The sequence below is a fragment of the Notamacropus eugenii genome, chromosome 2 (assembly GCF_028372415.1).
Source record: "Notamacropus eugenii isolate mMacEug1 chromosome 2, mMacEug1.pri_v2, whole genome shotgun sequence".
NCBI classification, from domain to species: Eukaryota; Metazoa; Chordata; class Mammalia; order Diprotodontia; family Macropodidae; genus Notamacropus; species Notamacropus eugenii.
The window spans coordinates 377325937-377337706 of NC_092873.1; the positions used below are offsets into that span (position 1 = coordinate 377325937).

The window sequence follows — 11770 nt, forward strand, 5'->3', positions numbered from 1 at the left end:
TACCTCCTATAAAATTACCCCCAACCCCACCTCATCCACTGACCAAAAATTTCCAGTGGTCATCTACAGTCTTCAGGGTCACCTAGCCTGATATTCAAAGCCTTCTCTCTAATTCTGCCTTCTGGCCCTTTCCTCCTTTCCCATTTTACCATTCACCATCCTTCTCCATGAACCCTCAGCTACCTGAATCACAGCTCACATAGGTATGTTCATGGAAATTCCTTTCACATATACGTTGAGCTAGATGGTCACTAGCCAACTCTGAAATTCTCTGATTTCTGTGCTGTGATTCAGTCAGACAATTAGCATTTCTTATTAACCCTCTTCCAATGCAAAGTCCATGGGCTCTTAACCTTTTTTGTAGCCTAGATCCCTTCTGAAGTCTGCCAAAGCCTAGGGACCCTTCCTCAAAATAACATTTTTAAATGAATAAAATAAAATCCATAGGATTACAAAGGAAACCAATTGTGCTGAAATAGAATTGCCAAAATATTTTTAAAGCAAATTAATGGATCTCCACCCTCCCAGGTGAAGAACCCCTAATCTAGTCCAAGCTAAACTTGAAAGAGATCATATAACCTCTACCGAAAAAGACCTCCATTGAAGGAATCCATTATTTCCCTGGACAGTCCATTCCACCCTGGAACAATTCTAATTGCTATTAAAACTTGTCTAAACATCAAGGTGAAATCTGTCTTTTGAAGATTTACAGAACAAGTCTGTTTCTGTCTTCCATGTAACAGCCCTTCAAATGTTCAATACTAACTATCATGTCTTCCTCAATCCACCACCAAGTCTTCTGTCCTCCAGGTTAAACATGCCTAGTTGCTTCCACCAAACCTCCAATGGCATGGTCTCCATTCCCACAGAATCACATAATTTCAGAGTTGGAAATGATCTTGCAGGACCACCTAGTCCAACCAATACATGGAAAAGAACTCCCCTTTTGATTTTGCCTTATCACGTCCTTTCTAGGTACCATGCCTCTCTTAATACAACCTTCATAGACTTTTGCGCCACCCTGCCATATTGTTGGCTTATTACACTATGTACAGTATAAACCCTACCTTCCTCTCCAGACAGAATGATGGGCCAGCTCTCTTCCCCACACTGGTTTAGCCCTTTTCCAAATGGGAATCTTTGCTCATACAAATCCCCTAGCCCAAAATGCCCCCTTAAATAAAGAAACTGAGAAGTCTTTCTGGTCAGATAAAGCAACCTTTATCAAGAGAAGCAAAAGTGGGATCTACAGTCTTCTCAGTATTTGGGGTCTAAGACCCTGAATAACAGAATTCACAATTTTTTATAGTTGATGTATGTTTGATGCAAGTAGGCTGGCTATGGTGTAAATGGTCAGCATCCTTTTACTCAAGCAGACTTTTAGCTCAAGCAGGCCATGATGTCTCAATACGCAACCCATTGCAAACGATGTTACAGTAAGGACAGTAAGTTTATTTTTATGGTGTTACAAGAAGCAAGCCTATTTACATTATAGGCTAGTCACCTTTTACCCAGTGCAGTTTAATATAAAGATGATTACAATTATATTCCTAAAATTAACTTAGCACGAAGATTTTCCTGGGGCTACACCTTAGTTTCTGTTATGCACAGGCTTTCACACAGGACTATATTCTTACCATAAATCACGGTTACCTCTTATCCTATTAAAATGCCGATAAAAGCTGATAAAAGATTAGCAATACAGAGCAAAGCCCTCAAGGCACTAATTATTGATTTTATACATTATATTCCCCATCCCATCTTTCTGTACAAATTCTACTCATCCTTCAAGAACCCTTTCAATTTAGATATCATCTCCTCCATTAAATCTTCCCTGAATACTGCTCACAAAACCCCATCACCCAGTCAAAAGAAATCTCTCCTTTCTCTGAATTTCCATAGCACTTTGTAATTCTCAATTCAGTGTAATGGAGAGGTCATTGGTCTTGGAGTTAGAAAACCTGGTGATGTGTAAAGAAAATGAAATGTGAAGTCAAAAGACCTGAATTCAGATTCTTTCTCAGCTAGTTACTATCTATGTGACACAGGACAAGTCACTCTTGAGATTAAGTTTCTTCATTTGTAAGAGGAAGGGGTTGAAGCTAAATTTCCGACTTCATCACCCACTCTAAATCTCTGATTCTATGATGTGGATCTGAATCCTGATCCTTGTGTATACTAGCTGATGATCTTGACTAAGTTCCTTAATCTCTCTGGGTCTTTCTTTCCTCATCTGTAAAATGAGAAAATCAGATTAGGTGACCACTAAGATTTCCATCTCTCAAGGCCTATTTTTCTCATTCTTATCCCTTTATACTCTGGCTTATATGTTAAGCATTGGTAGATGTCTACAAGATATGTCTCTCAAGAAAAAGTTTCTTAGTTATCACATATCCCCTAGCTGACAGAGTTGGAGAATCTGTGGCTGACAGAGGTGGAGAACCTGTGGCCTTGAGGCCAAAACTCCACCCCTCCCCAACCCCTAACACCAAGCCTCTCAAAAAAAAATTTCTTAGTTATCACATATCCCCTAGCTGATAGAGGTGGAGAACCTGTGACTGCCAAAAATAGCCTCGAGGCCACAGGTTCCCCACCCCTCCCCAAGCCCTAACACCAAATCTAGTACATAGGAGACAGTCAATTTTTTTTTCTTAGCAAATTAATAAATTCAAATTACTGTGTGCAGAACACTATATCAGAAATTAGAGAAAACATGAAGTTTAAGAAAGATATGATCTCTATTCTTATGGAGCTTAGTCCCTAAAGGAATAAGAAACATACAGATAACTCTGATATGCTTAATTGCAAGATAAATGCCCTTTGAGGCCAGTTGTGGTGGTGAAAGCCTGTAAGTCCCTGCCACTGAGAAGGGAGAGGCTGATTTATTTCCTCCCAAACCAGCTTGGAGGGGGAGAGGACAGAAGAGTGGGGGTGAGGGAGAACTGGGAATTTCACAAAAAAATAAAAGGAGAAATGTAAACAGTTCCCCTTCCTCTTCCTCCAGCCTCTGCCCAGCCCCCCACACCCTTCCGGACCATGACAACCCTGTTCAAAATTACCAAACTACACACCTGTGAAGCAATCACTGAGGAAAAGAACGAATCATCTGCCACTGGCAACCAACCTGGAGCTCAAGCAGGGCACTCCTATAAATGTCAGGCCTGCCCCACTCGCTCCATTCCTCTCTGGGAAGCAGCCAGCTCTCCTCCAGCCTGCTCTGTGGTAAGTCAGGGAGCTCATTGATTTTCCTGGGTCAGTGAAGCTAGGGCTTCCACTACCACCACCTCACAGCCCCTTAGCTTGTGCATAGGCTATTTCCCATCTCCCCCCCAGGCCCAGGGGTACTTCCCCCTCTTTCCTTTGCTATTTGGCATCCCCTCAGCCTCCTCCAAACTCTTCTTAAAAGGCATCTCTTTCAGGGATCCCTCCCTGATTCACTCTCATTCCATCCCTTCTTATTTAATGTAGACAGTATTCCTCTGAATCCCTTGTTATCCATTGTGACCTTAGATTGAAGTCCTATATATGTGTCTCTCCTTAATCCATCCCATCCCATCTCTCCTCAAGTTTCCCAAGGGCAGAGTTTCCTGGGCCTCCCTTAACCTCCCACCCCCCTTAACCCTTCTTGATCAGTGTAGAAGGAAACAGATTCCAGCACCCCAACACACTCTGCTCTTTCTCCATGCAGATTGAGAGACCAAGGTCAACTAACACAATGGAAAAGTGTACATTGAAAAATGCCCTGAAAACCTTCGTTGATACCTTCCACCAGTATTCTCAAAAATCTGGACACCCAGATGCCCTGGAAAGAAAGGAAATGAAACAACTATTGACAAAGGAGATGGCACATTTCATTAAGGTGAGGTCTGGGGGCAAAGATGCTGAGGTGGGCAGAAGTAGAATAAGGAAAATGCAGGAACCTCCCAGGCTTCCGGGGAGACCTTGGTTTGGGCTGGGACAGCAAGAGGGGCCTGAGTTCCTAAAGGATTGATTACCTCCTGAGGGTCATTATGACTCTATAAGGCTATCGTTTTTTTGAGTCCATGATGGGATAATCCAGGGATGGATCTGGATTTTTTTTATTGTCCTAAGACTCCTAGGATCATAGATTGAGAACTAGAAGAAACCTTAGAATTAATCTAGCCTAACCTATCATACCTCACACCCCCACTTTATAAATGAGGCAACTGAGGTCAAAGAATAAAAGTTACTTCCTGAAGGTTTCACAGTCCTCCAGTAACAGAGCTTAGATGCAAAGCCAAACCAGGGGTTTTTTGACTACCCATGGCTGCCACTTTACATCACTATTTTCCAGACCTTGCTTCTATTCCCCTATACCAGGGAGAACCCTGTTCCTGTTTCACTCCAGAGCTAGGATAAGGACAGAAATTGTGAGATTACAGGCAGGGTGTGGAGAAGTGTTCAGAAAGACTGGATGTTGTGTCAGGGCAAAGTGAATTGGTCCTAATTTGGAGAGATGAAACTGTGGCCCACAGTTTGGGTAAGGCTCTTTGTTTCATTTTTTTCACCAGGCAGTAACAGCAGTAATATCATACAGCATTTTAAAGTGTGGAATGTGCTTTACATTCATTATCTCATCTGAATCTCACAACTACCCTGTGAGGTTAGTACTGTTGCTATTATTATCCGCATTTTACAAATGAGGAAACCAAGGCCTTAAGAGATTAGAAGACTTGCCCATGGTTCTATAGTTAGCATGAGTCTGAGGCAAGATTTGAACCCAGACTGACAACTCAGGAGTGGGCTGCTTGCTGTATGGAGTACCTGAAACCAGATTAAAATGCAATTGAGAAAACTTTAACAAAAAAAGTGAAAATAGAATATAGTATAGATAATGTTAATTTGTGGTTTTCTAAGTTAATACATCAGAAATCCACTTCTATGTTAAGTGTAACACCACGAATGTAGCAGATAGAATGCCAGATATGGTACTGGGAAGGATCTGAGTTCAAATCCGGCCTCAGCTACTACTCCTTAATCTAGGCAAGTTACTTAAACTTTCTTAGTCTCGGTTTCCTCTTCTATAAAATGGAGCTAGTAATAGCACTTACCTCACAGGACTGTTGTGAGACTCAGATGAGATAACACATGTAAAGTGCTTACAGTGCTATGTAAATGGTAGCTATCATTATTTAGTATTACCATGCTTCCAAATGTAGACCTCAAATCCACTGTATCACTAGCTGGGAAGCCCCTCTATGTTGGTTGAAGTTGCTGTACAATTTTAAGGTCCTTATTTTGTCATAAACCCTTTCTCCAGTGCTGGTGTTATCATTACTGTTACTATTATTTACAGAAGAAGGGGAGGGGGAGCACATCTTTACTGCTCACTAATGATATAATGTCATAGCCCTGGATTCTAAAAGGGTACCTCCTCACTAGCATCCGCAATCAGTAAGGGGTTTTCCCACTGGCCTCCAAGAAAGTCAGAATCACTGCCAGGAGTCCCAGGTGCTGAATCTAGTAACCAACACCATCTCTTTCTTCCCTCTGTTCCAGAACTCCAAAGAACTGCGGGATTTCCCAAATCTCATGGTGGAGCTGGACACAAATGTAGATCAACTTATTGATTTCAAGGAGTTCGCTGTGATGATCGCACGTGTGGTCATGGAAACCCATGAAAAGATGCATGAATGTAATCCTTTAATAAAAGGTCACCACCATGGGCCTGGCCTTGAATCAAAGGGGGAATGTGGCAGTGGGCAATAATGCTGTTGGGAGAGAAGCGAAATCTCCCTCCTCTTCCCATTCACCTTTCCTTCCCCTGCCCATATCCAACAAGGAAGTGTGTCGACTCCACAGAGCCAAAAGAGGGAGGGCAAAAAATAATAGGAAATGGGGTGTTGGTGTCCTGATGTCCTTAGCAATATGATTGGGAACAATAAAGTTTTTCTCTGAGCCATTGCTTCTTCCAGTTCTTCATCTTTCCTCTTCCCCCAGACAAACATCCCCAAGGTTCTGTCCATTAGGCAAACCTGACACTACTTATGCCTCACTGTCCCCCTAAAACAGTGACCTGCCCTCTAAATCTATCCATCAGCTAATTCATTTATTGAACCCTTACCGACTGCTAGGTACTTTTGGGAAGACAAAGATAGAAAAATGTATCAGAATTAGTATCTGCCCCCAGGAGTTTTACAATCTAGGTAGGGAAACAAGGTTAGTATACCTTAACATTATAAGGAAGAAAGCCAAAATATATACAAACTATAAGAGTTATGGAAGTTCTGGGGAGGGGAAAACCATCATGGATTGGGGAGACTGACATGGACGGGGTCCCTTGCCAGACAGAGGAGATGGCCCATAAGCTGAGCTTTAAAGGATGGGCAAGATTCTGATAGTAGGATAGTAGGGAGAGGGTATTCTACATTGTTGGGAGTAAATAATATAAGAAGGTACAGATTGGGGAAATTCCAAAGAATACTTAGCAAATGTAGAATAGCAAAAATAGAATATTTAGAAATTCATGTGGTTGGAGCAGAGTTTTCCTTTGGAAAGTAGAGGGAGATAATAACTAGAAAGGTAGGTGGTAGACAGGTCGTAGAATCACAAATCGTGTATTTAGAGCTGAAAGTTCTAGTTATCTAGTCCAGCTTGTTCGTTTTACACATGAGGACACTGAAGCTCAGAAAAGCAAAGCTATTTTCCAAAGATTACTCAGATAGCAAATTGCAGAATCAGTAATTTAAACCCAGCTCCCTTGACCCAGAGTCCAGAACTCATTCCACCGGGGCAAAATTGGGCACCCCCTAAAAAACTACATTTGCAGGAAGAACTAAAGGAACCCATTCCCTCACATTTCTGCCCTTAAACCACCAATATGGGCTATTCTTGCCTATAGAAATAGGACTGAGAACTGCCAGAACTGATCTTTCTCTTGGGCCATCAGGCACTATCCTCCCACCACCACCACCAAAGTCATTCCTAGAAGTTGATTGGCTGAGACTGTGTGGTTTCAAGGCATAAGCACTGAGCTAGGACTCAGGGGAATGGGTTCTAGTTCTTATTCTACCATTATCTTGCCATGTGACCTAGGGAAAATCACTGATCCTCAAGGCATAGGTTTCCATGCCTATAAAATGAGAGAGTCTGGACTATTTTATTTCCAAGGTCTTTTCTAGCACTAATCATCCATGAGGAAGTATATACAAATTCATTCCTTCACAGGTAAGGAGATACCATGATACAGTGAAAAGAATACTAATTCCAGGCTCAGAGAATCCAAGTTCAAATCTTACTTCCCAAACTTCCTTCCTGTATAACCTTGGGCAAGTCATTCAATTTCCCTGAACCTCAGTTTCCTTCTCTGTAAAATGAGAGGGTTGAATTTGAAGACCTCTAAAATCCCTTCCATATGCATGTGTGTGTGTGTGTGTGTGTGTGTGTGTGTGTGTGTGTGTGTGTGTGTGTATCCATAAGTCTATGTGTTAGAACAGAGAAGGGACAAGATCTCCAGAAGGAACTGTCCAGAAGGACATAATTAAAAAGTCTATTGCCTGTGAGGACAGATAGCTGCCCTCACTTCTAATGTGGAGAAGGAAGTGGAGGAAGATCCTTAGAGATCATCTAGCCCATTACCTTCACTTTACAGGTGAGGAAACTGAGACCTGAAAAAGAAATGACAATTTCTTTTCCCAACACCATAGTTAATAAGCTACTAGAGGGTAGGTCTTCTGAATTCTAATCCTGTATTCTTCACCAAATCACAGTTCATCTCTTAAATGAATCAGGTTGGTTGCTTGTCCCCATGGAGGACACAGAGATCCCAGTCCGAAGGAGATGGAAGAAGTAAAGGGAACAAGAAGGGAGAAGGGTGAACACAAGGACAACAATGACCCAAGACTATGGGCTTCCCCAGAAGTACTAAATGAGAAAGGCAATCAACTGGTAGAGAGCCAAAACAGGGGCATTATAAGGGCAGGCTCAAGGTGGAAAGATGGGTTAGTTGATGGATTCATCAGAAGACAAACCAAAGTCTTGTTTTTATTGTTTTATTGGGGGTGGCAAAAAAATGGATGAAACCAGAGTTGGGGGAGAGAACTGCATTTAGAGAAGCATCATGTCCACACAGAAGCATAGAATCTCAGAGTTAGAAGGAATCTCAGGGATCATCTAGTCTAACCTAGACCTGAACAAGGAAGCCCTCTGTAACATACCTGACAAGTGGTCATCCAGTTTTTGTTCGAAAGCCTCTAGTGAAAAGAAGTCCACAAAACAGGAAGATGATAAATGTTGGAGAAGATGTGGGAGAATTGGAACACTAATTTATTGTTGGTAGAGCTGTGAGCTGATCCAACCATTCTGGAGAACAATTTGGAACTATGCCCAAAGGGCTACAAAAATGTGCACACACTTTGACCCAGTAATATTGCTTCCAGGACTATATCCCAAAGAGATAATAAAAATGGGAAAGGATCCCACATGTACAGAAATATTTATAGCAGCTCTCCTTGTGGTGACTAGGAACTGGAAATCAAGGTGATGCCTATCAATTGGAGAATGATTGAACAAATTGTGGTATATGAATGTAATGGAATACTGTTATGCTATGAGAAACGATGAACAGGAAGACTTCAGAGAGGCCTGGAAGGACTTATTTGAACTGATGCTGAGTGAAAGGAACAGAACCAGGAAAACTTTGTACACAGCAACAACCACAGTGTGCAAGGAATTTTTCTGGTAAACTTAGCCCTTCCCAGCAAGGCAGGGACCTAAAAAATTCCCAATGGACTCGAGACAAAATGTCTTCCACATCCAGAGAAAGAACTATGGAACTGAATCACAGAATGAAGTAAAACATTTTCTCTTGTGTTATGTTTTGTTTTGTTTTCATGGTTTCTCCCATTCATTTTAATTCTTCTATGCAACATAACTAAAGTGAAAATGTATTTAATAAGAATGTATGTGTAAAGCCTATATAAGATTGCACACTGTCTGGGAAAGGAGAGGAGGAGAGAAAGGGGAAACAGGGAGAGGGAGGGGGAAAATCGTAGATATATGGAAGCAATTATAGATAACTGAAAACAAATTAACTAATAAAAAAAATGAAACAGAAGGGAAAAAAAGAAAAGGAAAAAAAAAGAAAAGAAGTCCATTTACTTTCCAAAGCAGTCCTTTTAGCCTTTCAATAGCTTTAATTGTTTGGTATTTTTTGTATTTTTTCCCCAGCATTAAACCTAATCTGTCTCTGTCTGTTATACTTTTGTTTGCCCTCTGGGACCAAGTAGAAGAAATCCAGTTCCTCTTCTACCGTGTAATAGATAGACTTGAAGATAAATTTCATGTCTTCCCTAAGTCCTCACTCTGAAGATAAACATTCCCAGTTCTTTCAACTTGCCCTTATCTGGTATGATCTAGGTGGTGCAGTGGATAGAGCACCAGTGCAGGAGTCAGGAGGACCTGAGTGCAAATCTCACCTCAGACACTTGACACTCACTAGCTGTGTGACCTTGGGCAAGTCACTTAACCCCAATTGCCTCATCCTGGGTCATCTCCAGTCATCCTGATGAATATCCGGTCACTGGATTCAGATGGCTCTGGACGAGAAGTGAGGCTGGTGACTTGCACAGCTCTCCCTCACTCAAAACCAAGTCAAGTGCAAGTCATGTCATCATATCTCTGATGGCATGGTCTTCTTTGGCAACGAAGGACGAACACATACATCCGGTATGATCTTGAGAGCCTTTGTTCTCTTGATTGTCTCCCTCTGGACCCTCTCCAGCTTTTCACTGTTTTTCCTAAAATGTAGTACCTAGACCAAAGATCACATCCCAAATGTATTCTGACCAAAAAAGAATATATCAAGATTATCAGTTGCCTTCTCCAGGGCACTCTACTTCTCTTAATTCATTTTGCATTAGCTTTTTGCTTCTATACAGCATTTTTTTACCGATATTGAGCTTATAATTTACAAAAGACTCGGGTTTTTTTTTTCAGATAAACTGCTATCTAGCCATGCCTCCCCATCTTGTACTTGTAAAGCTGATTTTTTTTTTGTACTCTTATTAAATTCTAACTAATTAGATTTGGCCTAACATTCTAACTTGTTGAGATCTTTTTCGGTCCTATACTCTGCCCTAAGCAGACTACATGTGGAATATTTCCATTTAGTTCTGGGTGCCTTATTTTTGAAAGGATATTGCCTCTCTGGATGGAATCCAAAGGAAAATGAGCGGAATGGTGAGAGTAATGAAAAGCATCTCACATGACTTACTCTGCTTAGTATCACAGGGTGGAACTGGAAGCAATGGATGGGAGATCCAGAAAAGTAAACTGAAGCTAGAGATAGGGAAAGGCTTCTCGACAAGTAGAGCTATCCAAGAGTAAAAAGGACCAGAGACATTCAGGAGAAGGCAGAATGGCCACTTGTTGAAGATGTTTATGGAGGGAATTCCTGTAATAAATGCCTCTTGAGATTCCTTCCTGCTCTCAGATTCTATAACACCAAACCCAGAAAGAGATCTGAACTCTGGACTGGAACTCAGCAGTCAGGCAGCACCTAATCCAGCAAGAATTTCATGAGTTCCCTTCCCATTCCCATTTCTAGTCCTTCTTTTTCTCCACCCTCCTTATTCAATTCTTACATAATTGCAAGCTACAGAAAGGAAGCATTTTCCCACTGTCTTCCTCTGACTGGATTCTTGTTAATTCCCTCTACCCAAAAACAAAATTAGGGAAGATTTCTCCCATCAAAGACTGGGCCCCTGATCCCCAATCTTCCTCTCCTTTCTCATTTTTCTCTAGTGTTGCCCTTTTGCCCCATCCTCTTCGTGCAGTCTATGGAACACAATGAACATGCAGACAGTTTCCTCCTGTTCAGGATCCAGTTTAAAGCATCACTGTCCCAGGAGGCACTAGGACAGGTTCACACCTCTAAATAGCCTCCTCCAATCCTCCCTTTCCTCTGTCCCCTTTCATTTATAGATATGACCCACTGGATTCACAGTCCATCTGGCTAGTTTATTTCTTCTCTCCTACTTTAGGTAGAACCATGACTTTTACTTTTCCTTCTGGAGTTAGCATGGCATTATGTGAAGAACAGGGGGAAAGAGGGCAATTTCATTACTATTTTTTTAAAAAAACAAACATAGTATATAACATCCTATAAATGTTATAAAATATAAAATCCTCCTTTTAGTTCTTTGCACAATTGAACTAGGTGTGATGACTGTTACTAATAAAAAATATTTTTATAAAAAGATATGTAAATTAAGAAACCTAGATTCTGATGCCAGTCTTGCCACCTACAATTGTAGCTTTAAGCCAGTCCCTAACTTCCTCTAGGCCTAAAAGACCCCTAAAGTCTTCTCCTCTAGACTTCTATGGAATCAAAATGACCAAAACTGTTTTTCTCAGGGGATTTTTAACTTTGCAATTTAGCTGTTTCTCCTTCCTCACTGTCCCCCGCCCAATATTTTCCTATATGCTCTATGATCTGGTCTGTTAGATTAAGTTGACAGAGGTGGGAGTGGGGAGAGAGAGAGGGGAAGTTGAGGGAGGGGAGCATGGAGAGATGCCACAGGGGATGAGTAAAAACTAGAACCAAAGAGATTTGAGAGTGCTTACAAGGTAAGCAAGAGATGGCACCTGCCAGGTGGTACAGCAGAAAGAGTGCCAGACCTAGAATCAGGAAGCTCTCAGTTCAAATCCAACTTTAGACACTTATTAGCAAGTCACTTATTCTTATTTGCCTCAGTTTCTTTATCTGTAAAATGGGACTAGCAATAGCACTTACCTCTTAAGATTAACT

At 41.4% G+C, this 11770-nt stretch overlaps 1 protein-coding gene across 1 annotated transcript; it reads left to right on the top strand.

Annotated features, from left to right (window-relative positions):
- The first annotated feature begins 3012 nt into the window (after window positions 1–3012).
- Window positions 3013–5919, top strand: LOC140528818 (protein S100-A9-like). The gene is made up of 3 exons (XM_072646994.1): window positions 3013–3222; window positions 3689–3859; window positions 5521–5919. The coding sequence occupies exons 1-3, from the start codon at window positions 3037–3039 to the stop codon at window positions 5728–5730; spliced, it is 567 nt and encodes a 188-aa protein (XP_072503095.1). The 5' UTR covers window positions 3013–3036; the 3' UTR covers window positions 5731–5919.
- Window positions 5920–11770: the final 5851 nt, after the last annotated feature.

Bases quoted from the DNA above. Each gene is read 5' to 3' on its own strand.
- LOC140528818 (XM_072646994.1), top strand. From the start codon at position 3,037: ATGACAACCCTGTTCAAAATTACCAAACTACACACCTGTGAAGCAATC. The intron at 3,223-3,688 runs GTAAGTCAGGGA...TTCTCCATGCAG, and splicing joins CTCCTCCAGCCTGCTCTGTG to ATTGAGAGACCAAGGTCAAC. The intron at 3,860-5,520 runs GTGAGGTCTGGG...CCTCTGTTCCAG, and splicing joins AGATGGCACATTTCATTAAG to AACTCCAAAGAACTGCGGGA.